Source organism: Hydra vulgaris, chromosome 15, assembly GCF_038396675.1.
Source record: "Hydra vulgaris chromosome 15, alternate assembly HydraT2T_AEP".
NCBI classification, from domain to species: Eukaryota; Metazoa; Cnidaria; class Hydrozoa; order Anthoathecata; family Hydridae; genus Hydra; species Hydra vulgaris.
In genome coordinates this window covers 34,204,560-34,231,507 of record NC_088934.1, presented here as the reverse complement: position 1 = coordinate 34,231,507, position 26,948 = coordinate 34,204,560, and the positions used below count along the sequence as shown (strand labels likewise).

General features: G+C 29.1%; 1 protein-coding gene across 2 annotated transcripts in view; it reads right to left on the bottom strand.

Moving 5' to 3' along the window:
* Window positions 1-26,948, bottom strand: part of LOC100201811 (uncharacterized) — a 104,905-nt gene that overhangs the window by 17,433 nt on the left and 60,524 nt on the right. For both annotated transcript variants that reach the window (XM_065820204.1, XM_065820205.1), the window contains one exon: window positions 17,136-17,494. In XM_065820204.1, the coding sequence (XP_065676276.1) occupies window positions 17,136-17,494 (359 nt within the window). The remainder of the gene's footprint in view (window positions 1-17,135; window positions 17,495-26,948) is intronic.

Here is a 26,948-nt window from a genome sequence, read left to right as displayed (position 1 = left end):
CAGTAAAAAGTTGTTATATTCATCAGTTGTTATATAGTTGAAAAGTTGTTACAAATAATCTTCACTTGTTCACTAGAAAGTGAACAGATGAAGATTATTTAAAACTGACAAATATTTATTAGAAGTCAAGCTCAAGAAAGACTGTGGACCTAGACATACTTTTGACCAAGTAGCAAGAGAAACAGTGTGGCAGACTTAAAGATATTTAGAAAGAAAAGAATTAATACTATGATTTCAACATGGAACAAAGGTAAAAAGGACCTACAACATGAACAAAACAAAAGTCATACATTTCATAAAATGCAATGCATGACTTTTGAGTCTGAGCTCAGAAACTATCCTTATCACAGTTTGTAAGCAATGGGTTGATAAAAAATGGTGTTATATACAAAGTACTATTTATCTTGACATTTTGAGTGTTGAAAATGTACTTTTGTTAAATACAAAGAAGTTGAAAAGATAGTGTGTTAGTAAGTTTTTGTTATCTCAGAGATAAAATTGGATCAATAACGGATGAGTCTTTATTGATGTGTGGGAATGTGAAACTGCTGATGTGTGGGAATGGGAAATTAATGATGAGTCTTTATTGATGTGTTTGATCCAGTGAGAAATTAAGTTATAAATATTGATAGCAAGCAATTAGCTATAAATATTTGTAACAATAAAGAAAGTGATTTAGCCACAAAGATCGCCAGCTAGAAATGATATTTATTAGCTAGCTAAAAGTGCTCCTAAGTGCTTCAAAAATTCTTACAGGGCTCAAATTAAGCGTATTGCGATCCCACCTTCGCGATTAGTTTTTTCTTAAAAAAAATATTTTCGCAATTTGTTTTTTTTTGGTTATTTACTTTTTTTCTAATTTAGCACTTTTCTTTACAATTCTCAAAAGTAATGTTTTTTTCATAAACGCCATGCTAAATTTATTTTTTGAAGCATGATCATTTGCTCTTTCGCACGGAGATTTTCATTCAACATAAAAACTTTTAAATTTAAATTACTTTAAATCTCTGTGTGGAAGTCAATAAAATTTTAAAAGGTTGTTGAAGCAAAAAGCTGAAAAGGAAAAAAGATTTTAAAGAGAATTTTTTCTTCATTTCTTTTTTTTTAACAAAACAGCCTGATTTTTATCTTTTAAAACATTGCACCAAATTAACTTATTAATAATAATTTAAATTACTATTTTATCAACAAATTAATATTATTAATTTTACTTCTTTAAGTATAATAAAATATATATTAACTTGTTGTTTTTTTTAAACATTTTCTATTAGTTAATCAATGGTAATAGAAAGCAGCAACTTTTTTGCTTTAACAACTTTGAACCTTTTAAAGTTATATTTAGTTTGATTTAAATAAATATTTAGTTTGATTTAAATAAATATTTAGTTTGATTTAAATAAATATTTAGTTTGATTTAAATAAATATCTAGTTTGATTTAAATAAATATATTTATATCTTATATGTTGTTAACACATCATATAAGCTTCTAACTAAAAATTATTTTAACAAAAACTGTCGAATAGAATATGAAAAACATGATATCATTTTTTTACATTTTTGCTTTATAAAAAGCGATACCAAGATTAAACATTTTCTAAAAATACGCAAGTTGTTTTTAGGAACTTTATTTAAAAAGAAATCTATTTGAACAAAGGAAATCTTATTCAAATAATTTTGCAATTGAAATTTGAAATTGAAAAAAAGTTTGTAAAATTTTAAAAGAATTTAAAGAAACAAGGGAGAATGAGGAAGAAAGCTTTTTTTTTCGTAAATTTTAAATTTTGTTAATGTATTGAATAGTTAATTATATTTTGTTTCTTGAAAATAGTTTTAAAAGTAGAAACATTCTATTGCAAACATTAAACCAAATTTAAATTAAATAAATAAAAATTTAAATTAAAATTAATAAATTTCTAATAAATAATTAATAAATAAACTTCTGTTCAAAAAAATTTTTTCTAAAAAAATAATAAAGCATATTCTTACGTTTAATGTAATTTGATTTTATTAAACCAAATTTTTTTGTTTCACTTTTTGTTGGAAAACAATTTGAATAAAAAAATTGAATGAAAACATCAATTTAAAAACCGTTTGAATGAAAAACTTAATTAAACTTAAATTTTTTAATTGTACGCTAAACATGAAACAAATTTTAAAAAACGTGGTATCTAATGTTTTTTTGCTTTGATCTTACTTGTTTGGTCTATAGATTATAGACTCGTATGGTCTATAGACATGTTTTTTTGCAAATATGAAGTTTTATGATGATGTTTTAATTTATTTATTAGAACAATTCTGTTTATTTGCTTCGTTTAATTTTAAATGTGTTTTATGTTATTATGGTTGTAAATTGTATAAAACAGCACAAAACAGCGTCGCAAAGTTGTTTTACATTAGCACAAGCTCTTTATATTTTTAAAACAACTTTTGTTTATAAAACAAACAAGACAAAAAAGATTTGTTTTATTATTTTTTTATAGCTTTTTACTCTTTAAAAATAACGTTTTATCGTCATCATGAACATAATAAACAGTTTTCTATGACTAATTAAGGTGGCTTAAATATTCCAATATTTGCTTTTTAGTTTTAATTTTTTTACTTTCACTTTTTAAAGTATCATGTTAAGTAAAAACAATTACTAAAAGAAATATTTATAAATATAAATAAGTAATAGTATTAAATAATAGTATTATTACTTGCTCATTACACTATAACTGCAACTTAAACTTTAAATTATAACAGTAACTTATGCTAATGGTAAATGGTAACTTACGCTGTAAATTATAACAGTAACTTAAACTAATTTAAATTATAAAATATTGTTTAAATATGAGAAATAATATGTTGAAAAATAACAATTACGTCCAAAAAATACAATTTTATACTAAGGTAACCCCTTTCCCCCCCCCCCCCGCCCCTATTACAAAAAAATAAATTAAATTTTTTTTTTTTGTTTAAATTTTTTTGCGTTAATTTGAGCGCTGTCTTATTCGTCTAGTTTTTTTTCCTCGAACATCAGTTTTTTGGAATTTGCTCCAATTAATCTTGTTTTCCTGATTCATATAATTTGCAATCTTTTGAGTCGTCTGTTAATCGTTATCTTGCTTTATAAACTCTTTATAAAATCTTTACTTTTCCAGTAATTTCCAACTCTATTAGTTGTTGCTTGCAGACTTGTTGGAAGTCAAGATGTCAAAAAAAAATTTAAAAAAAATGAAATTTTTAACAAATTACTTAACTTTTTAGTAAGTAAAAAAGTCTAAAAAATATCAAAACTGTAAATAATTAAATAATTGCATTGCACATAACATTTTGAATCTTGCACTGATAATATTTTGTTTAAAAAAACAAATTTGGTTGAAATAGTTTAAATAGAAAGTGAACAAGGCTAAAATTTTATAGATGTACCTTTAGTTATTTTTCTATGAGTTTTCTATGATTTTTCTTATTATTTAATTATGACTATTAATTTATTGGGTTATTCCATATCAAATCACCTAGTTTTTTGAAAAATCTCCAGGGTACCATCTCAGATTTGCTTTAAATTTTGACCACACACATCTTATAAAAAAAATACAATCCAGAAAATTTCAGCTTGATTGACCAATTTGTTAAAAAGTTATGATGGAATTAAAAATGACCAAAATCCGAAAAATTTGTGTATCAGGAGCTTACAGCAGTTTTTTTCGATTTTTGACAAACCATAACTTTTTAAATAAAGATGGTGATCACCTGAAATTCTGTAGGGTAATAGTTTTTCGCCCAAATAATCCATTATTGCAGTTGTTTTTGACTGATTTTTTACAGTTTTTGAGTTATTGTACCTTAAAGTTGCTAAATATTGCAACACTATAAATATTTTTTCGAACTTTAACATGTTACAGTTTAATACTTACTTACAGAAAATGGATTTTTTTATTACCTTTGTGTACTTAGGGTCACCACTTGTTAGAATAATCAAAATTATGCATTAAAAATTAATTTAGCAATGCAGCAGCTTATTAAAAAATCACTTTTTTTTTAAAGTATGATAAATTACATTGACTTTGCTGGCATAGAAAGTAGCGTAAACAGTTGAAATAAATTATGACTTTTTAATGTTGAGGTTCTATATATAGACAATCACCATAAAAAATTTAAAGACCTATACTCTATCTTATGACATGATTGTAGCCTTTTGAGAGTGATGATATTTTCAAAAGGAGAATGTTATTAGACTATGAGCTAGCCTTAGATCGTAGTCTAATAATTGGTCATAGGGATGACAGTAGCATATTTTTTATTTATCTGCGAATGAATATATTCAGTTTTCTTTTTAATGACATAATGTCTTAATTTGTACTAATAATAATGACATAATCAGTGTCTGATATTTGTTAGTTTCTTTGAGATTTAATATGTTTATGTCTTTTTTAAACTTTTTAGATTAGTAATAAAAATAAAAAAATAGTAAAAAATGACAGAGAAAGCTAAAAGATATTGTGAACACAGATGTTGAAATTTTAATTCAAAGAATTGGACATACTTTTAAACTAAATGAGGAGATATGTTTTTTTTTTTTTTTTTTTTTTTTTAAACATCTTCGCTTCCAACAAGGCTGCAAGCAGCCACTAATTAAAGTTGGAAGTTACTGTAAGAGAAAAGATGAAGATTGTAGAGCAAGATAACGATTGACGGACGATTTAAAAGATTGCAAATTATATGAATCAGGAAAGCAAGATGAAGGAAGCGAATTCCAAAGAGCTGATGTTCGAGGAAAAAAACTAGACGAATAAGCGTTTTTGGAACACTTAGGAACAGTCACAGAAAAACGATGACACTTAATTGAATGACGAGTAACACGAGAATGAATTTTAGTAGATGGCACAAGAGACGCTAGCTCTTTCGAGCAGTGCCCATTATAGTATTTGTAGAAAAGAGAAAGAGAAGCAACATTACGACGATGTGATAATGGTTGAAGGTTGGCTGCAAGAGCAGGTCCAACTATGTTTACAATGCGTTTTTGCACCTTGTCTAAAAGAGAAAGGGCATCATTAGAAGATCCGCCCCAGATATGGCAACAGTATTCCATACAAGGCCGGATTTGAGATTTATAGAGGTAGAGAATAGAATCCAGAGTAAGAAAGTGGCGAGCTCGATAAAGAGATGCAACCTTAGCAGATGCTAATTTTGCAACCGATTTGATATATGGTTTCCAAGAAAGATTGGAAGTAAGAGTTAATCCTAGAAGATGAAGAGTAGGTGACTCATCGAGTACATCACCGTTCATAAATATAGGAAGATCTAAATTATTGCGATAACGATTGGCTGAAAAAAATTGGGTTTTATCTGAATTAAAGTTCACCAGCCACTGTGAGCCCCATGCTGTAGCATAAGTGAGATCCTTTTCAAGCTCAAATGCCCCCTCCAGGCAATCATAGGGTGTTGGTTTCTTATCACGACAAGAATAAATGGTAGTATCATCAGCAAACAATGCCACCTTAGATGTGAGAATATCTGGAAGATCGTTAATGTAAATTAAAAAGAGTATAGGGCCAAGGATAGAACCTTGAGGAACCCCTGAAGTTACAGAATAAGAAGAAGAAGGTTGTCCATCGAGGACAACTTTTATGCTAGGATTGGAAAGGAAGGATTCAATGATCTTAAAGATGTTGCCGGATACACCATAAGAAGAAAGCTTATGGAGAAGACCAGCATGCCAAACTTTATCAAACGCTTTTGAAATGTCAAGAGCGATGGCCTTAACCTCTCCACCTTCATCTAACGCACGATAAAACCTGTCAGTTATTACTGTTTGCAAATCAGCTGTAGAACGAGAAGATCGAAATCCATATTGATGGTCAGAAAGTAAGTTATTAGATTCAAGATGAGAAATTAAGTGTTTGTTAATTAAAGATTCAAAAACCTTGCTTATGATAGGAAGAAGACTTATGGGACGGTAGTTAGACGAATCAGATCGCTCCCCAGAATTTTTGAAGATAGGGATAACAGATGCGGCTTTCCAGCAGGCTGGAAAACAAGACTCTGATAAGCACTTGTTGAATAGTTTTGAGAGTATAGATGACAGCTCTGGAGAACACTTCTGCAAGACAATAACAGGTATGTTGTCTGGGCCACAAGCTGTAGAAGAGTCTAGACAGGAAATCACTTTAGATACAGATGCTGAAGTGATATGAATGTCAAGCAATGAATCAACCTGTTTGTTGGCAATATCAGGTAGAACGCAATTAGTGGAATCAAGAGATGATATTGATGAAAAGTTTTTAGCAAACAGTTCGGCTTTGTCTTTAGGTGAGGTGACAAAGTCTGAACCATACAAGAGAGGTGGAATTATAGATTTGCCCTTATTATTGATATTATTAAAGATTCTCCAGAAGTCACGAGAGCCTAATTTTTGAGATGAGATACGAGATTTCATGACCTGAGAATAGCGGGTTTTGGCGTTAGACAAAACCTTTTTACAGTTGTTTCTAGCAGTAATGAACAGACGTCTGTTTTCTGGAGAATTGTTTTGCTGATAAATATGGAAGTAACGGTTTCGATTGGCAATCGCAGCAGCACAGTGTGAGGAAAACCATGAAGGAGAGTGAGGCTTGACCTGGAATCGTCGAGAGGGAATAAAAGATTCCATGCCAGCCTGAATCCACGAAGTTATATAAGAAGCACATTTGTTGACAGGAAGTTGAAAGATTTCTACCCAAGGGCCATCACGAAGAAAATCACGGAAAGAATCCCAGTCAGCTTTACTGTAGTTGTAAGAGGTTCGATAGTAGGGGTATTCAGGTGATGAAGAAGAATGAGATATCAGTTTTAAAGAGATCAAACTGTGATCAGAAGCACCTAAGGGTGAATGTGGAGAAACTGAGCACTGACTAGGATCAGAAACAAGACATAAGTCGAGTAGAGAAGGTAAATGATTCGGGTTGTCAGGAAAGCGAGTTGGAAAGTTGACTATTTGAGTTAGGGATTGAGAAAGGCAAAAGTTGTGGGCTTTAATGCCTGCAGAGTCACTGACACTAGAGCCAAGCCATTCAGAGTGGTGAGCATTAAAGTCACCGACAACAACTATATTAGCTGATGGATAAAGAGAGAGGGCTTGGTCAATATGATCAGAAATAACATCAAAAAGTGTACAGTCTTGAGATGAAGGAGATCGATATAGAACAAAGAGAAAGGCGATAGAGTGAAGTGGTGCTAAACGAAAGCACATGAAAGAATAGTCTGTGGATTCAAACCTAGTTTCACGACAAACAGGTGAATTAATACGAATGTAAATGCCCAGGCCAAGCATGTGACTATTGGAGTCTTTACGAATCAGAGGAAGATAACCATCAACACTAAGATCACAAGATGAGACAGCCGAACTCAAATTAGTCTCACAAAGAGCAAGTAGGTCTGGTGAACTTTGCAAGAGATAAGACTCAACAGAAGAAAAGTTACTTCGAAGACCACGAATATTAGTGAATGATAGGTTTAGAGAACTTGGTGATGATGATGGTTTTTTGTGTTTTATAGTTTTTAGTACTTTATTCATTTTTAAATTAGATGGAAGAACTTGAATCAAAGCATAGATAGTACTCAGAACACCGTTTAATAGCCCAAGCAATTGCCTCATTACTACTAATAAACCCTAAGCCGTAACAAAGGGCTCCAAATGTGGCCTCCGCAATGCACACCAAAAGTACAAACAGGGACACCATCCATGCGCAACATGGCACTGTTAATACTTTGATATTTTTCAGCTGTTGATGGAATCAGCCTCTCTGAGAGCTACCACAGAGTTCGGGAAACCTGACTACCAGCCGGCCTTAGAACCATAAAACTGAGTTTTAGAGCTGTACCCTCATTAGGAGATAATAGAATGAGTTGCCTAGTCATAAAAACAGTGACACAAGCAAACCCATGCATTGAGTCAAGAAGATCCAGCATTCAACATCCTAAACTGGAAACAATGTATTAAAAATACATCTGCGCCAGCCTAATAGATGAAGAAGGGGTGCGAGGCTGGTCAACAGATAGAATCTGTTTACCCCTTAATGTTTTCACTATGAAAAAGCCTATATTTCTAGATATGAAGCGCTTCAAAAATACTGCTGTGATCCGTTTAAAGTCCACAAGAAAAAAATTATTAATTGTGTAAAGTCGATATTTTAACAGCAAGTCAACTTAAGATCAAACCTGGTCAAAAACTTTGCACTAGCTGTTTGAATGAATTCAAACTTGAACAAATTACAGAAATATTTAGTCAAGAAGGTGAAGACTAAGATGTTGATGATGAGGAGTTTAGTTCTTCAAACCTAAATAAGACAGTTTTAAATAAGAGTGCTTCTTTACTGGAAATATCTCCTCTAAAAAATGTAAGTAAATGTGACAAATTAGAATATGGAAAGCAAAAAGTTAAAAAACTGGAAACAAGTATGACAAACCTAGTAGCATCTGCATTGGATATAGACCCAAAAGAAATAATATCTGAGAAAAAGCAAAAGTGCATTAACTGTAATGATTTAGACAAAATTTTAGATGCAATAAAGGAAAAAGTAAAAATCAGTTTAAATGAAGAAAAAGTTCAGTTACTAACATTAACTCCTGATAGTTGGTCAATTAAAAAAACTTGCAATGCATTTTCAGTTTCAGACCATCTTGTTAAGAAAGCCAGAAAGCTGAAAAATGAAATGGGAATACTTGCTAAATGTGAGGCTAAAAAAAGACATCCTTTGGAGGATATTGTTAAGCAGAGAGTCATTGAAATATATGAATCTGACGAATACACTGGACAATGTCCAGGAAAAAAAGACTTTGTTTCTGTGCGTATAAATAATGTTAAAGTTCATAAACAAAAACGCTTAATATTAGTTCATTTAAAACTTGATCTGGAATTTAAGAAGCTACGCCCTGAACACAAAGTTGGATTCAGCAAGTTCTGTGAACTAAGGCCAAAGTGGTGCCTTACTGTTGATAGTAGTGGAAGCCACTCAGTTTGTGTATATTCTTACCATCAAAATGCTAAGTTGATGTGCTCTGCTCTTCCTAACAGCCATTTATTATATTACAAAGATTTAATGAAAGTATGTGTTTGTAATAAAGATAGTCGAAACTGCATGTTTCATCTATGTTCCAACTGCCCTGGTAAAATAAATTTGAAGACTTACTTAAAAAATGTGTTTGAAAAGAATGATTTTGATTTTGATGATCAGATAACATATAAACAATGGGTGTCAACTGACTGAACAGCACTTATAACAGTCCAAACAAGCATTAGTGAATTTATTGAAACTTTAAGTGAAACTTTGTATGACCTTTGTCACCACCACTTTATCAAAGAAGCACAGTCTTCCTACTTATCAGAGGCAAAACAAATATTAGACCAATATACCTGCATTATTCTGATGGATTTTGCAGAAAACTATAGTTTTCTTGTACAAGATGCTATATAAGGGTTTTACTGGCAAGCCGATCAAGCTAACTTTCACCCATTTACTGTTTATTGCAAAAATGAAAAAGGTCACCTTAAATGTGAATGCTATTGTTTAATTTCTGACCATCTTTGTCATGACCAATCAGCAGTCCATTGTTTTCTCACAAAGTTGCTCCCTATGGTCAAAATCAAACTATCCACAGTGAATAAAGTTAAATACTTCAGTGATGGTGCTGCATCACAGTATAAAAACTATAAATGTCTAATAATCTTAATTTATCACATAGTAGATCACCAAATAAATGCTGAGCATCACTTTTTTGCTACGTCACATGGCAAAAGTCCATGTGATGGAATAAGAGTTACTATAAAAAGAGAAGCAGCAAAAGCTAGTCTATGAGCAGCAATTACCAATCAGATTCTCACACCACAAGATCGGTTTACATGGGCTCAAAAAAACATCAAAGGTGTTAACATATTTTATCTTTCAAGTGATGAGATCAATAACCATGAAACAACTTTTAACCTTCAGAAACAATATGAAGGGATGCGCACAGTTCCAGGAACAAGAAGCTATCACTGTTTTGTACCAGATGGAGAGAAATTGTTTTTATGAAGAATCTCTAGTGATACTGTCTATGATACTCATGTGTTAAATGATGTTAATTTGATTTTAAAAAATCCTTCAAATTTTTAACCGGTAAATTTATTGCATGCTTTTACGATGAAGAATGGTACATAGGGCTTGTGGTTGATATTTGAAATGAAAACCAAGACGTTAATGTGAAGTTTATGCAAAGAAACAAATTAAATTTAAAATGGACAATCGATGCACGTTCAACTCAGTGTTGGGTTCCATTTGACAAGATAATATGTCAAATAAGTGTTTTATTGATTAAAAGTATAAGTGCTCGTAACTATATTCTTGCTAGTAATGACTATGACAGTATTATGAGTTATATAAATCAGAGATAAGCTAATTAGTTTCATGTATGCATACTTTTTCTTTTAATTGATATCTTACTCTTGGAATGCACTTTTTTACAGTATAGTTTGTATAAAATTTGAGGTATAAATTTTGTATGTGGTAAGTGGTATTTTTTTGTTCTCCTTTTGAAAATATCATCACTCTCAAAAGGCTACAATCATGTCATAAGATAGAGTATAGGTCTTTTTTTATGGTTTTTTTATAGGTCTAATTTTTTATGGTGATTGTCTATATATAGAACCTCAACATTAAAAAGTCATAATTTATTTCAACTGTTTACGCTACTTTCTATGCCAGCAAAGTCAATGTAATTTATCATACTTTAAAAAAAAAGTGATTTTTTAATAGGCTGCTGCATGTGCTAAATTAATTTTTAATGCATAATTTTGATTATTCTAACAAGTGGTGACCCTAAGTACACAAAGGTAATAAAAAAATCCATTTTCTGTAAGTAAGTATTAAACTGTAACATGTTAAAGTTCGAAAAAATATTTATAGTGTTGCAATATTTAGCAACTTTAAGGTACAATAACTCAAAAACTGTAAAAAATCAGTCAAAAACAACTGCAATAATGGATTATTTGGGCGAAAAACTATTACCCTACAGAATTTCAGGTGATCACCATCTTTATTTAAAAAGTTATGGTTTGTCAAAAATCGAAAAAAACTGCTGTAAGCTCCTGATACACAAATTTTTCGGATTTTGGTCATTTTTAATTCCATCATAACTTTTTAACAAATTGGTCAATCAAGCTGAAATTTTCTGGATTGTACTTTTTTTATAAGATGTGTGTGGTCAAAATTTAAAGCAAATCTGAGGTGGTACCCTGGGAGCCTTTAGGTGATTTGATATGGAATAACCCTATTATTATTATATAAGATGGAAAGAAGTCGTCAAAAAAGAATAAACAAAAAATGTAAAATTGGAATTTAAGATTTTTATTTTTGTTTAGTCAAAATTTTGGTTTTAGTTTTAGTAAAATCTTTGCAGAAATGTCTGTTTTGATTTTGAACTAATTTCAGTTTATTTTAGTATTTCCTGTTTTAGACATGAATTATCTGTAGCTATGGTGAGTATATAAGACAATAATATGTAATAACAATTGTATAGTATATTATATAAAAGTAAATAAGTAGTACATAATAGGGCTGTTATCGATTAATCGTTTTTTTTTTAATTTGATTAATTAATCAATTATTCAAAAAATTAGAACGATTAATCGACATTTTATATTAGGATTAGGTTTTATATAAAAAATAGCACTTTAGAGTTTTTCCGTCTTTATACACCAGATTGTCGACACTGGATTTAGTAATTGTTTCATGTTAAACCACGGAACTAACTAAATAAGCCATAATTTCCAAGAACATCTTGAATATTTACATTTATTACTTTTAAAAAAACTTTAATCCTCATGTTTTACTTCATAATGGTATGTTGATAATAATCTTTTTGAATGTATTTCGTAGGAATGTGTGTTCTATTTTGAATTATAGTGTACCTGCAAAAAATTTTATAAGTTATATTATAATTTTAGGATTTATCACACAATATATGCAACAGCAATGATATATGGGTACAGCCAAAAAAAAGAAAGTCTAAGGTCTGGGTTCATTTATTAGAAAATATAAACAATTCACGAACTTTAAAATGCAAGCATTGTGACACCAAATTTAAATCACATTTATCAACTACATCCTTAATGTACCACATGCAACACAAACACGACCTTCTATTAGAGCCTGCTTCAGGAAACTCATTAGTTGCACAAAGTAATTCTCAAAAGATAGTTTCATCCTATTTTCAAAAACAAAATTCTTGTTCTGGGTTAATTCTTGCAAAGTTAACATCTTTAGATAAAATATCGTTTTCAACTTTAGCAAATAGTGAAGAAATTATCAAAGGATGGAAGGCTCAAAGCTTAAAAATGCCATCAACAAGACAAGGAATTAAAAGTATTACACTTGAGTATGCTGACCAGATTAGAGAAAAATTAAAAAGCGATTTAAAAAAAAGAATAGAAGATGATGAGAGATTTCCATTATCATTAGACAAGTGGAGCACCAAAAAAAATAGACGTTATATGTGTATGAATATCCATATGAAAAACGGAAATGTGATTAGTATTGGTATGATAAAGTAAAAGACACAATGCTAGATAAGAGTAAAAGATGCAATACCAGCTACCAAGGCAGTTGAGATTGTTATTAAAAAACTAGGCGAGTTCGGTTTGCAGCTCAAAAACCACATAATCGGTGTTATAACTGATGGTTCGTCTGTAATGAAAAAAATAGGACGATTGATGGGTATTTATCATTAAATTTGTCATAGCCATGGCATACATTTGGCTGTGGTAGATGTTTTATATGCTAATCATACTAATTTAGTAGAACCTGATGACGAATATTTTGAAACAGAACTTGATAACTCTTCAATAAGTGACGAATGTGATGATGATGAGGAAAATTTTGAAAAAAGCGAAGGACAAAGTTGGGTTGAAGTAGCTCCTGCCAATTATGAAATTGAATTTGTTCAAGATTTTTTATCAGCAATAAATAAAATTAGAAAAATTGCTCCTTTTTTTAGAAAATGACCTGTAAAAAATGATTTCCTGCAAAGAGAGTGTCAAGAAAAACTAGGAAAGGAAAAAGTGATGATAATTGATGTACGTACACGCTGGAACTCAATGTTGGCAATGTTAAAGCGGTTCTTGGAGTTGAAAGAAATCATAAAATCAATACCAATAAATTTGTCAGTTATTCATTTATATCCAACAAATTGTGAAACTAAGCAGGTTGAGGAAATTGTAGAATCATTAGAAATCATTGAGGTAAGTTCACTTGCATTGGGAAGGCGAGATTGCAATATATTTGATGCTTTAAAAATATTTGAATTTTTACTTTCTAAATCGAAAACTCAATCAAGTGAAACTGGTATGAAATTCTATGAAGCAGTAAGTAAAAGAATATTTGAATGTAGAATTATTAATGTAGAAGGCTTGTTAGAATATTTAGATGATCGCAACACTTACCTAAAAGCACTTACACAAAAAAATGCCAACAAGAAACGAAATTGCTCTAACAATTAAAGAAATTGTTCATCGTTTATTTCTCATTGATCAGAATGTTAATGAAAATAGTTTAAATCGAAAAGATGAGGCTACACATAAATGTACTGAAATATAACAAAAAAAGAAGAATTGAATTGCATTCTGTCAAAGAAAAACACCAATGTTTCAACTGTGGTAAATTTTCAAAATAACGTTTCATCTATTAAAAAAGAGATAAGCATTTTTGAAAAAATTAACAAAAGAAGTGGAAGTCATTTATTTGAACAAATGTACAATGCTTTGTTAACTATTCCACCATCGTCGGTCAAAGCTGAAAGATGTTTTAGCGCAGCAGGGCTTTTTGTAACTAAATTGAGAACATCCTTAAATGATGAAACTATTGATTCGTTATGCTTTCTTCGCTCATATCTTTTACAGAAACAAAATGGACACGAAATAAACATTATTTAAATTTACTTATATTAAAAATTTCTTATAAAACTTATATTTGAACTTCTGAAACGTTTTTCACTAATGTATTACGAATTAGTTTTAAACTTATTATGTTTTCAATAACTATATAAATTAAAATTCTTTGCCTCTTTTAACCATTATAATATTATAACCATTCTTATTACAGTGGAGTGTTTTATTACTTTAAAACAAAATTAATTTATATTAAAAAAAACTCAAATAATACTATTTCTTGTGTAATTAAAGAGAAACTTTATTTTTCATAAACTAATCCATTAATAATTGATTAATCGTTTTTTTTTAAACCAATTAATTGTTAATCAAAAATTTCTCAAAATGATTAATCACAACACCTTTAGTACATAAAAATATGATATTATGTATATATTCAGTCTTCTCTGCTTAGCCAACATTTTTGTGCTAAAACTTTTTTGGGCTTGACCACATGCTTGCAAAAACTTTGGTGAGTGCATAAAAAAGGCTTGCCGAAAAAATAAGAGTTTTTTAAAAATGAAGCAAATTGTTTTTGTTCAAATACTGTAATGAAAAATCGTGAAAACAACTTTGTGAATGAATTATTTTAATTAGAACTTAAATAAAAACTAAATGTAATTATTTTATTCAAAATATTTTCCATTTTTCATTTTTTAGCCGGTTTTATTTTTAGTTACTTTATCTTAAATTTAAATAAAACCACATTTTGCCAGGTTTTTTTTAAAATTATTTCATCTGGTATTTATTTAATACATTCTTTTTGCAGTTTTTATTTTAATTTAAATAGCAAAAAAAGAATCGAGCTCACCAACCTAGAAATGATGCTTCTTTGTGCGTTGGCGTTAAATTTCAAACACAGAAGAATGTATATTTAATATACATACATACATACATATATACATATATACATATATATATATATATATATATATATATATATATATATATATATATATATATATATATATATATATATATATATATGTATTTAAATATATAAATCAGAACTAGAAAAAAAAATTGCCGACCTAAAGCTTATTTATGTCAGGATCAGATGGACACAAAACTTTAAACCAGAGACTTGACAGAAAAACACCAACTTCTCTTTTAACTGTTAACATTTTCTTAAAAGTTAAAAAAAAAAAAAAAAAGGCTTTATTTTAACTATTTTATTTTTTGCTTTTTTAAAAATTTTGTTTACAATTTAAATTAAAAGTTTGTATTTAATAACAACATGGAAGGGTCGTGTTTCTTTTTATTTTAATTTATTAGGAAGGCAAACTTTTTTTCAAATATAGGATTGGAGTCTTTTTTTGAGTATGGCATTTAAAACATTGGCGGGCGACTGAGGTTATATACAAAAAAATACAAAAAAAAACTTTAACACAGGACTGATTATCATAGCGGACTTTATTTATAAGTTTTTATTTCACGTTTTAGTCGTTTTTAAATAGTTTTTTTATTTCTGAATTTTCAATTATGTAAAACTTAAATAAATCTCTCTCTCTCTCTCTCTCTCTCTATATATATATATATATATATATATACATATCTATATATATATACATATATATAGATATTCTTTCTCTCTCTCTCTCTCTATCTCTCTCTCTCTCTCTCTCTCTCTCTCTCTCTATATATATATATATATATATATATATATATATATATATATATATATATATATATATATATATATATATATACATATCTATATATATATACATATATATATATATATATACATATATATATATATATATATATATATATATATATATATATATATATATATATATATATATATATACATATATATACATATATCTCTATATATATATATCTCTCTCTATATATATATATATATATACATATATATATATATATATATATATATATATATATATATATATATATATATATATATATATATGTATGTTTATATATATATATTTATGTATGTTTATATATATATTTATGTATGTTTATCTATATATATTTATGTATGTTTATATATATATTTATGTATGTTTATATATATATATTTATGTATGTTTATATATATATATATATATATATATATATATATATATATATATATATATATATATATATATATATATATATATATATATATTTATATATATATTTATATATATATTTATGTATATATATACAAAAAACAAGACCAAGAATTATATAACATAACAATACTTCTTATTATATCTTATCACAGAATTACTAGAAAGCAGTTGTATGTTGAAATAAATAAACTATGGGATAAAAACCTATGAAAAGCATGTAGAAAATTTGTAAACAAGTTTAGTCATGTGTCAAGATATGTCTATACAATCTAATCAGTGGTGAGCTCAATAAAGAGATGCAACCTTAGCAGATGCTAAGGTTTTTGCATCTTTTGTTTTGAGATTTGATATTGTTTAAGTAAGATCGGAAGTAAGATTTAATCCTGGAAGACTCAGGGTAGATGACTCATCAAGTTCTTCACAGTTCATAAATAATAAAAAGAAGATCTAGATTGTTGCAATAATTATTAGTTAAAAAAATATTTAATTTTATCTGAGATGCTTTTCAAGCTTGAATACTCTTTCCAAACAATTAGAGAATGTTGGCTTCTTATCAAGACAAAAATAAATTGTAGTATCATTAGTGAACAATGCCACTTTTATGTGAGAATTTCTGGGACATCTTCTATGTAAATAAAAAAAGTATAGGACCAAGACTGGAACCTTGATGAACCCTTGAAGTTACAGGAAATGTTACAGTGCTGTTCATCAAGGGCAATATTTATACTACAATGGACAAGGAAGAATTTAATAACCTTGGAGATGTTACCTGATACACCGTAAAAAGAAAGCTTATGGAGATGACCAGTATACCAAACTTTATCAAAGGCTTTAGAAATGTCAAGAGTAGAACAATAGCCAGCAGTAGAACAAGAAGATTGAAATCCATATCGATGTTCAGAAATTAAGTTATTAGATTCAAGATGAGAGATTTAATGTTTGTTAATTAAAGATTCAAAAACTTTGCTTATGATAGAAAGAAGACTAATGAGTCAGTAGTTAGACTAAAAGTTAAATCTAAAAAAATTGCTGACTTTAATTAATTCAATACATAAAATCAGCATAATACATGGATAATAAATAACAAATTGCATGAGGAATTATGTCTAATAATAGTATATAATAATACCTGGATTGAAGATTACAAAACTTTTGATATCTGCATTCAAAACATTATAAGTAACTAACACATCATTAATTTTTGGGTCCTGTATATTAAAATTATTTGTAATGGATCTGTCACGTGTTCTCTCAGTTATATACTGCTGAATACCAGAGTTTACTTTAATAGTGTTGTAAAATGTGTCTGATGCTTTCCATTGCTCGATCAACAAATGTACCCATTTATCCTTTTCAACTTCTAAATCTTTACATTTATCTGTTTCCTCTGCTAAAAAATAACAATACCGTATTTTATCCTGTTGATATGAAACTTCAATAAGTGTTTGCTTTTTGTTCTTTATGTTAAACAGCAGATGCAACCCGGAACTAAAATTAAAATTATTTTATGTCAAATATGTAAGTGTGTAGATCCTAAAATACAGTGTTTTAATTCACAAAAAAGTTCACAGTTCGAAGTTCACAGTTCGAAGTTCACATTTTACCAACTAACTGTGAGTTGGCACCTAACAAATTATTTAAACACTTTAATAAACATTACAATATATCTTAAATAACATTTTCAAAGAAATAAAATATTTTTAACAGCTTAAAACAAATATTGATAATAGATATGAGATGATATAATAAAAATATGTCAACATTTAACCATAGGATTATTTTTACTAATATTTTAGTAATACTCTAGATGTTGTTGGACATTTAAAATCCTGAAGCTTCAAATTCAGCAGAAAAAACATAAATCATTTTAAAATGTCACACTTGATATCAGTTATTATAAATTGTATAATGTTATAAGTATAAAATTTAGATATACTTTTAAATATATATATATATATCTACTAGAGCGTATGTATGAATGTATGTATGTATGTATGTATGTATGTATGTATGTATGTATGTATGTATGTATGTATGTATGTATGTATGTATGTATGTTTGTATGTATGTATGTGTGTATATATATATATATATATATATATATATATATATATATATATATATATATATATATATATATATATATATATATATGTTAATTCACCTCCTCAAGGCCAAGAAGACCTCTACAGACGAGGAGGCTAGTTATTTGTGGTATAACCCTCTCCCAACTCTATAACTCCGAAGCACGAACCTTGACAAACAAGGCGGCTGCGTGGAGAAACCAGTTGAGCACGGTACTACTAGGGACACGGTGGGGATCAAACTCGGAACCTCTTGCTTATAGTGAGCGCTCTACCACTACACATATATATATGCATATATAAAAACAACAGTAGTGATCGATCGAAACCTGTTTCGGTATTGCTTTTGGTCAAAATTTCAATTTGAACCGATACCGAAATTTCGGTTTCGGTACTTTTTATAAATTCAGTAAAAACTAAAATTTTGGTTGAAAAACATACCAAAAACCGATATTTACCTAATTTAGAAAAACAGTTTTTTTTTAGAATTTTCACAAAACATTTTGAAAATTTTCATAAAAATATTGAGAACTTTCACAAAATACAAAAAAATCTCATTTTGCTGAGAAAATCTGCCAGTTGTTAAATTTCACAATTAACTTATATTGCTGACTTTTGTGATAAATCTCAATTTGGGATACACGTGTAACTAATTTTAGCATAATACGAGTATAAAAAAATAATAATGTAAAATTGGATTTTTAAATAAATTTTTCTAATAAAATAAATTATGACTAGCCAAAAATTTCAGTATCGATTTCGGTAAAATATTTGCCAAAAATTCAATTTCAGTTTCGGGACCAAATTTGAGTATCTAAAATTTCGGTTTCAGCTTTTTTTTTGTTTCAGTCAATCAGTAATATACAGGCTTCTGCGGGAGTAAATGAGCGCTAGAGCGGAGAAAAGCTCACCTAAAATGAACATGGCGAGCCATGCGAGCTGCTCCTCTAAACTGCTCCTTACAAGAGCTATTGGTTTTTTTCACAAACTATTTGTTTTTTAATAAAAAAAATTGCTCATTAAATACAAAAGTCGGTTTTAAACTTGTTACAAGCATATGTTTGTAACGCTAATGTTACAATAATAAATACATAACAAGCATCATTTATTGCACTGTTAAAAAATTCTTTAGACGTAAAATATTTTTTTTGCAACAACCATGCCTTTAAAAAAGCATTACAGCTTTTTAACCAAATAATTTTTTTTTTTTATAAAAATGACTTTGTGTTTTTCATTAAAGTTACAATGAAAATTGTAATTTTGAGAGAAAAAATTTTACTTTTGCGAGAGCTGTAAATTGCTCCTGTTAACAGTTTTAGGGTTCATCAGGAAGCTTCCTGATAAACCTAATGATGGTGAAATATATATATATATATATATATATATATATATGTATATATATATATATATATATATATATATATATATATATATATATATATATATATATATATATATATATATATATATATATATATATATATACAGGGCTTGTGATGAAGCGGGCGCGATCCTGCCGCGCTCGTGAAACACGCCTGCAAACTGTATTTTTAAACCTTCTAGGCGCAATAAACAAGGCTTGCTCAGCTTATAACAAGAGTGTAAAATCATGCTCGTTCAAAAGTTTGGGACGGAAAGAATAATAAGCTTTTATATGGTTTTTTTATAAAATATTTGTATTAAAATTTTTAGGTAATGATATAACTTGTTGATTTAACAGTAAAACTCCGTCTTCCTTATACTTATATACTTATAGGAAGTACTTTTATAAAATATAAGCATTATGTCACTCGCTTTCTGCACGTTTCTGTTTTGCTGTTTTGTCAGCATTTTTCCATTTTGCACTAAATTAATGAATAAACAGTTTGAAGTCGTTACAGCTAATTTCAATAATGGAATGTTAACTATTTTAATCAAGTGTGCGTGGAAACACAATGTGAATATAAAAATGCGCAAATGAAATGGAAATAGAAAATTAGGAAATAACTATAAGAAAGTTAAAGCTTCTGAATATTTTTAATTTTGTAAAAATGTCAAGTAAGACTTATTTGATTTATTGTTAATAATATTCCACACATCGTTATAATAAAAATAAATTTTCAAAATGGAGATTTTTTTAAATTCATTATTGTATATAGTATAGGTTTTTTATTAACTAGTATTTATCTTAAATTAATTAAAAACATTTCTGCTGTTTAGAATGTCGGCAATCAAGAATATTCCAAAAGGAAACAAAGTAATGTTGTCAACATTTATAAAATAGCTGAAGAGATAATAGGCTTTAGAACTGAAATTACTGACGGAATTACATACATTATTGAAATATACTGCAAAATTTGTATTCCAAATCAAGTTCTCGATGACGACTATGAAATAGACAGTGCTGATGAAGATATGACTGACGAATTAGCAGCATTCAGTTTTGAAAATGAAAAAGAGAAAAGGCTGCTGACAACACTTGAGGGGAAAATCTGTTATTTAACTTACAACTAATAGTTTTGAAAAAGAATTTCAAATTATTCTTGTGTTTTAATCTACTAATTTTTTGACGATAAAAAAAACGTTATTTAAATAAGAAATTATAAAAAAATATATTTAATAATTATTAAATAATTTACGAAAAAAATTAATTATTAAAAAAATATCAATAAATATAAAAACCGTTAATCGTAAATATTAGGTTACCAGCGTTTTAAATACATATCAAAACAACAAAAGCAAAAAATTCTAGCCACGAATTTATTCTTCAATACTATTATAAGAACTTATTAAGCACTTGCATTTTTGTTTGGTTGCGATTTTTTTTTACCATTAATAGTTTAAAAAAATAGCAATCTGGTGCAAATAAAAAACAAGAAGTTGGGAAGTATAAAAATCTAAATTGTTGAAGTAGCATAAATGCACTGTTGTAGATACTACTTCAAACATTGACAAATGAAAGTCGTATAACAAATAGAAAGCCTTTTATAAACACAGTCTTTTACAATTTTCAAATTTCAAGATTGCTCTCTCAGCCCTGACCCCGAGCATGCATAATTGTGCGCTCAGGGTCAGGGCCGAATTAGGGTTGTCATTCAGCAATGCCGACCTAACTGCCGACCTGAAAGTGTTTGAGGTCAGCAAAAAATTGCCGACCTCATTTCTATGTTTTATGGTTAGATTTTTGTATCAAATAATTCTTGTCAACCTCAAAAAGATTAAGGTCGGCAAATTATTGCTGACCACATTTTTACTTATTCCGGGGGTTGTGAATTCTTCAAAAGCAATTTTTAACAAATCTTTTTTATTTGACATAAACATGAACATGTAAATGTTTGTAGTTTGGTCCATGTCAGCTAACTTAATGCTGGAAGTTATCTTAAATACTAAAAAACAATTTTGACACCCCTAATGTAGGCAGTCATTAATGTTGTTAGCTATTGAATCTACATATAATAATACTGAACTTAATAGTAATCACTTGTGCATCTTAAGCTCACATCACCCATATAAAGAAGAAAAAAGTTTTTTAAAACATTTTTGTAAGTAAATATAGAAATTTTACATACATAATATAATATTTTTATATACATGTTACATACATATGTATTATGTAAACATGTAGCTTGTGAAAATTTAAGTTTAAAATTAAGTAAGACATTTAAAAATTATGTAAATGTATAAATTCTATTTATATAATGCTAGGTTTTAGCTGATTTTATGGATTGTTTATGTAAAGATTGTGTATGTAAAAGTATATGAGAGTGGACTTAAAAACCAGATAATTATTTTTATTTATTCAAGGTAGATAAATGTTTTTTTAGTAAATCTATATTCTAAAAATTAAAAAACTAAAAGCTAAACAGTATTTATAAATAAAAGAATATTTCAAAAATTTGAAAATCATGCTCTTTTAATTTTTTAATCTAGTTTTCATTGAAAAATATTTTTTAATTATATTTTATATCAATTTATAAAATATAATTAAAAAAAATTATATTTTTTTTAATTATATATTATAAATTGATATAAAATATAATTAAAAATAAATATGCTATCAATTGCTAATTTTATTTAATTTTTAAAAAATTATGCTTCTCTTATACTGAAAAATTGTTCAGTTAAAAAGTCTTTAATTAGAGTTTTGTTCTTTAAAATATTATACGATTTCTATAATGAGCACTCCACGATTTCGATAATGAGCACACACCTAAAAAACCTTTTTAAAAAATCCAGCTTTAACTTTTTTTCAACATCTTCACTTTCAATAAGGTTGCATGCAATCACTATTAGCATTGGAAGTTACTGGGAGAGAAAAGATGAAGTTTATAGAGCAACATAACGATTGACAGATGACTTAAAAGATTGCAAATTATATGAATCAAGAAAACAAGATGAAGGAAGAGAATTTCAAAGAACTTGTGTTTGAGAAAAAAAACTAGACAAATAAGAATTTTGGAGCACTTACTTGTCTAAAAGAGAAATGAGGTCATTATAATATCTGCCCCAGAAATGGCAACAGTATTCCACACAAGGACAGATTTGAGATTTATAGAGATAAAAAATAGAAACCTGAATAAGAAAGCAACAAGCACCATAAAGAGATGCAACCTTAGCAGATGCTAATTTTGCAATCGATTGATATATTGCTTCCAAGAAAAATCAGAAGTAAGAGTTAATCCTAGAAGACCCAGAGTAGATGACTCACCAAGTACATTACCATTCATAAATATAGGAAGATTTAGATTATTGCAACAACACCTGCAATAATCTAAATCTTCCTATATTTATCTGCAATCTGTCCCATTAGTCTTTTTCCTATCAAAGCAAAGTTCTTCCTATATTCATCTGCAATCTGTCATATTAGTCTTTTTTCTATCATAAGCAAGGTTTTTGTATTTTTATTTAATAAACACTTAATCTCTCATGAATCTAATAACTTACTTTCTGATTATCAATATGGATTTCAATCTTCTTGTTCTACGGCTGATTTGCTAACATTAATAACCGATAGGTTTCATTGTGCATATCTGTAGAAGAATCTAAGCAGGAAATCTTTTTAGATACAGAAGCTGGAGTGATAAAAATGTCAAGCAATGGATCAACCTGTTTGTCAGCTATATCAGGTAGAACGCAATTAGTGGAATCAAGAGATGATATTGATTAAAATTTCTTGGCAAACAATTCAGCTTTGTCTATAGGTGAGGTGACAAAATTTAAACCATACAAGAGAGGTGGAATAACAGATTTACCCTCATTATTGATACTGTTAAAGATTCTCCAGAAGTCACAAGAACCTAATTTTTGAAATGAAACACAAGATTTCATGGCCTGAGAATACCGGGCTTTGGCGTTAGACTGTTTTACAATGGTTTCTATCAATAGTAAACAGATGTCTGTTTTCTGGAGAATTGTTGTGCTGATAGATATGGAAGCAATGGTTTTGATTGGATATTGCAGCAGCACAATGTGAGGAAAACCATGGAGAAAAACAAGGCTTGACTTGGAATTGTCAAGAGGGAACAAAAGATTCCTTGCCAGCCTGAATCCAAGAAGTTATGAAAGAAGCACATTTATCACCAGGAAGACGAAACATTTCTACCCAAGGGCCATCACGAAGAAAATCATTGAAAGAGTCCCAATCAGCTTTAAGGAAGTTGTAAGGGGTACGATGATAGGGGGATTCTGATATTAAAGAAGAATGAGATAATAGTTTTAGAGAGATCAAACCCTGATCAGAAGCACCTAAGGGTGAATGTAGAGAAACTGAGCACTGACTAGGATCAGAAACAAGACATAAGTCAAGTAGAGAAGGTAAATGATTTGGAATGTCTGGAAAGTGAGTTGGAAAGTTGACTATTTGAGTTAGAGATTAGGAAAGGCAAAAGTTGTGGGCCTAAATGCCTGCAGAGTCACTGACATTAGAGCCAAGCCATTCAGTGTGATGAGCAGTAAAGTCACCAATAACAACGATATTGGCTGATGGATAAAGAGAGAGGGCATGGTCAATTTGATCAGAAAAAACATCAAAATGAGTGCAGAAAAATTGCAGTCTTTAGATGAACGATAGCGGAATAGAACAAAGAGAAAGACGATAGAGTGAAGTGTCAAGTATGAAGTGGTGTTTAGCACTACTTCATACTTGATAGTATGAAGTGGTACTAAACGCCACTTCACACTACCAAGACACCAAAAAAGAATAATCTGTGGATTCAAACCTAATTTCCCGACAAATGGGTGAATTCTTACAAAAGTAAATGCCCAGGCCAAGCATGTGACTATCGACGCCTTTACGAATTAAACGAAGATAACCATCAACACTAAGATCACAAGATGAGACAGCCAAACTCAAATTAGTCTCACAAAGAGCAAGTAAGTCTGGTAAACTTTGCAAGAGATAAGACTCAACAGAAGAAAAGCTGCTTTGAAGACCACAAATGTTAATGAGTGATACATTTAGAGAACTTAGTAATGACGACAGTTTATTTGTTTCATAGTTTTTGGTACTTTAGCCACTTTTAAATTTGTTAAAGTACTTGACTCAAAGTATATATAATACTCAGTACACTATTTAATAGTCTAAACAATTGCCTCATTACAATTAATAAGTCTAAGACACGACAAAGGGCTCCAAATGTGGCCTCGACAATGCACACCAAAAGTATGAACAGGGAAACTATCCATGCGCAACATCGCACTGTTAGTACTATGATACTTTGCAATTGTTGATTGAATTAGCCTCTCTGAGAGCTACCACAGAGTTCGGGAAACCTGACTACCAGCCGGCCTCAGAACCATAAAACTGAGTTTTAAAGCTGTACCCTAATTGTGAGATAATATAATGAGTTGCCTAGTTATAAAAACAGAGATACAAGCAAAATCTATGCATTGAGTTAAGAAGATCCAGCATTCAACACCCTAAACTGGAAACAATGTATTACAAATACATCTATACCAGTCAAATAGATGAAGAAAAGGGTGCGAGGCTGGTCAACAGATAGAATCTGTTTACCCCTTAAGTCTTTGCCTTGAAGGCCTTCTACAAGACAGTAGCCAGATGCATTTAACGTCTGCCAGAGATGATTATTCTTAATAAGACACCATCTGCCTAAAAAAAGCATATCCTACAAAGCAGCAGGATATAAAGCAGGTTGTACTGGGTTACATGTTACCAATGGCAGAGTAACCTGAACTGACCTTAAACTTTAAAAATTGCAGAGAAGTCACTATGTACCCATTTTAATTTATTATCAAATTTAAAAAAACTGTTTTTTTCAAAAAGCATTTACTAATTTACAGGTATGTAATGAATGCTTTTTATTAATATAATATTAAAATAATAATTTTTATAGTGATAATATATTTATATATGTATATATCAGCCCTTGGAATTAGGAAAAATGAGGTCGGCAATAAATTGCTGACCTCAATCTTTTAGAGGTTGGCATCAGGTCCGCAAAAATTTTTTGATACAAAGGTCTTACCATAAAACATAGAAACGAGGTCGGCAATTTTTTGCCGACCTCAAACACTTCCAGGTCGGCAGTTAGGTCGCCATTGCCGAATGCTGATCCTAATTCCGAGGGTTGATATATATATATATATATATATATATATATATATATATATATATATATATATATATATATATATATATATATATATATATATATATATATATATATATATAAAGCAAGACTTTATTCCATGCAAACTCTGGTACAATCAGCTTTGCCAATACAAATGGTTCAAATTTTATGATGTTTTGAACTTTAGTCCAGAAATGACCTATTTGGACTAACATTTTCAATTATATATACTTTTTTAGCAGTACTTTTAATGAATAATTTAAGTTCCTGTGGAATAAAATGATTAAGAAAAGATACTTGACCATTTTTACTAAATCTAAAGATGAAAAGGAAATAACAAAACTAAAAATGTTTGAAATTAACAAATTACTGTCAATGTATAATGCTGTTCAAAAGGCAACGTTGTTATGCAATAAGAAAGACATCATAGCATACCCTGATGTGGTTGAACCACATTAAATCAGCAAGGATACTTAAAAACTTTTTTACTGTGATGGTGAGTATTAAATGCCTGCAACATATATAAGTTAAAGTACCTAGAGTACCTGGATTCTTCAAATTTTGCAACCTTCAACAAAATTGGCATATCCTTGATGGTTCAAACAGTAAACATTCATTTTGTGTGTGCACAATACACAAAAATGTGAAAATTGTTTTTAGTACTGTGGGCCTTGATATGTCTTACCATAAAATCATTGAATAATTGTCTGCAGCAGAAATCACAAATTTGCAAGATTCACATATGCAACAGTTGTTGCTGCCCCAAAAATTTTATAACAGTATCTGACAGAAAATGATGATCCAGAATAGCAATAAAGTGATGACAGTGACAAAAATGAAAAGTCAGTGGATTTCAAATAGTGGACAACAACAAATAGAACTGAACTATTAACAATAAAGCAAAAAATAACTTTATAAAGCTTGTACTGACAGAATTTGCAAAGAATTATACTTTAATAACATGAGTTTAAATACAGAGTTTCTGTTGGAACAGGAAGCAATGTTTCCTTACTTGAAAAAGATATTGGGGGCATCTTACTTTTGTGTAATTTCAGATAATGTGATGTTGGATTTATCAACAATTCTATACATAATCATATAAGAACTAATCTTTGTCCCACAATTACAAAAATTCTTTTTTTTTCTGATGGCTGTGCAGGACAGTATATATAGCTAGTAGGAAACAAACTTGTTAATAGATTTTCTAAAACAGTGACTGTTACTGGGAGATAAAGTTCTGTAACACTGAAGTTCTAAAGTTCTAGGACTTTTGCGTCCATTTATACTTTT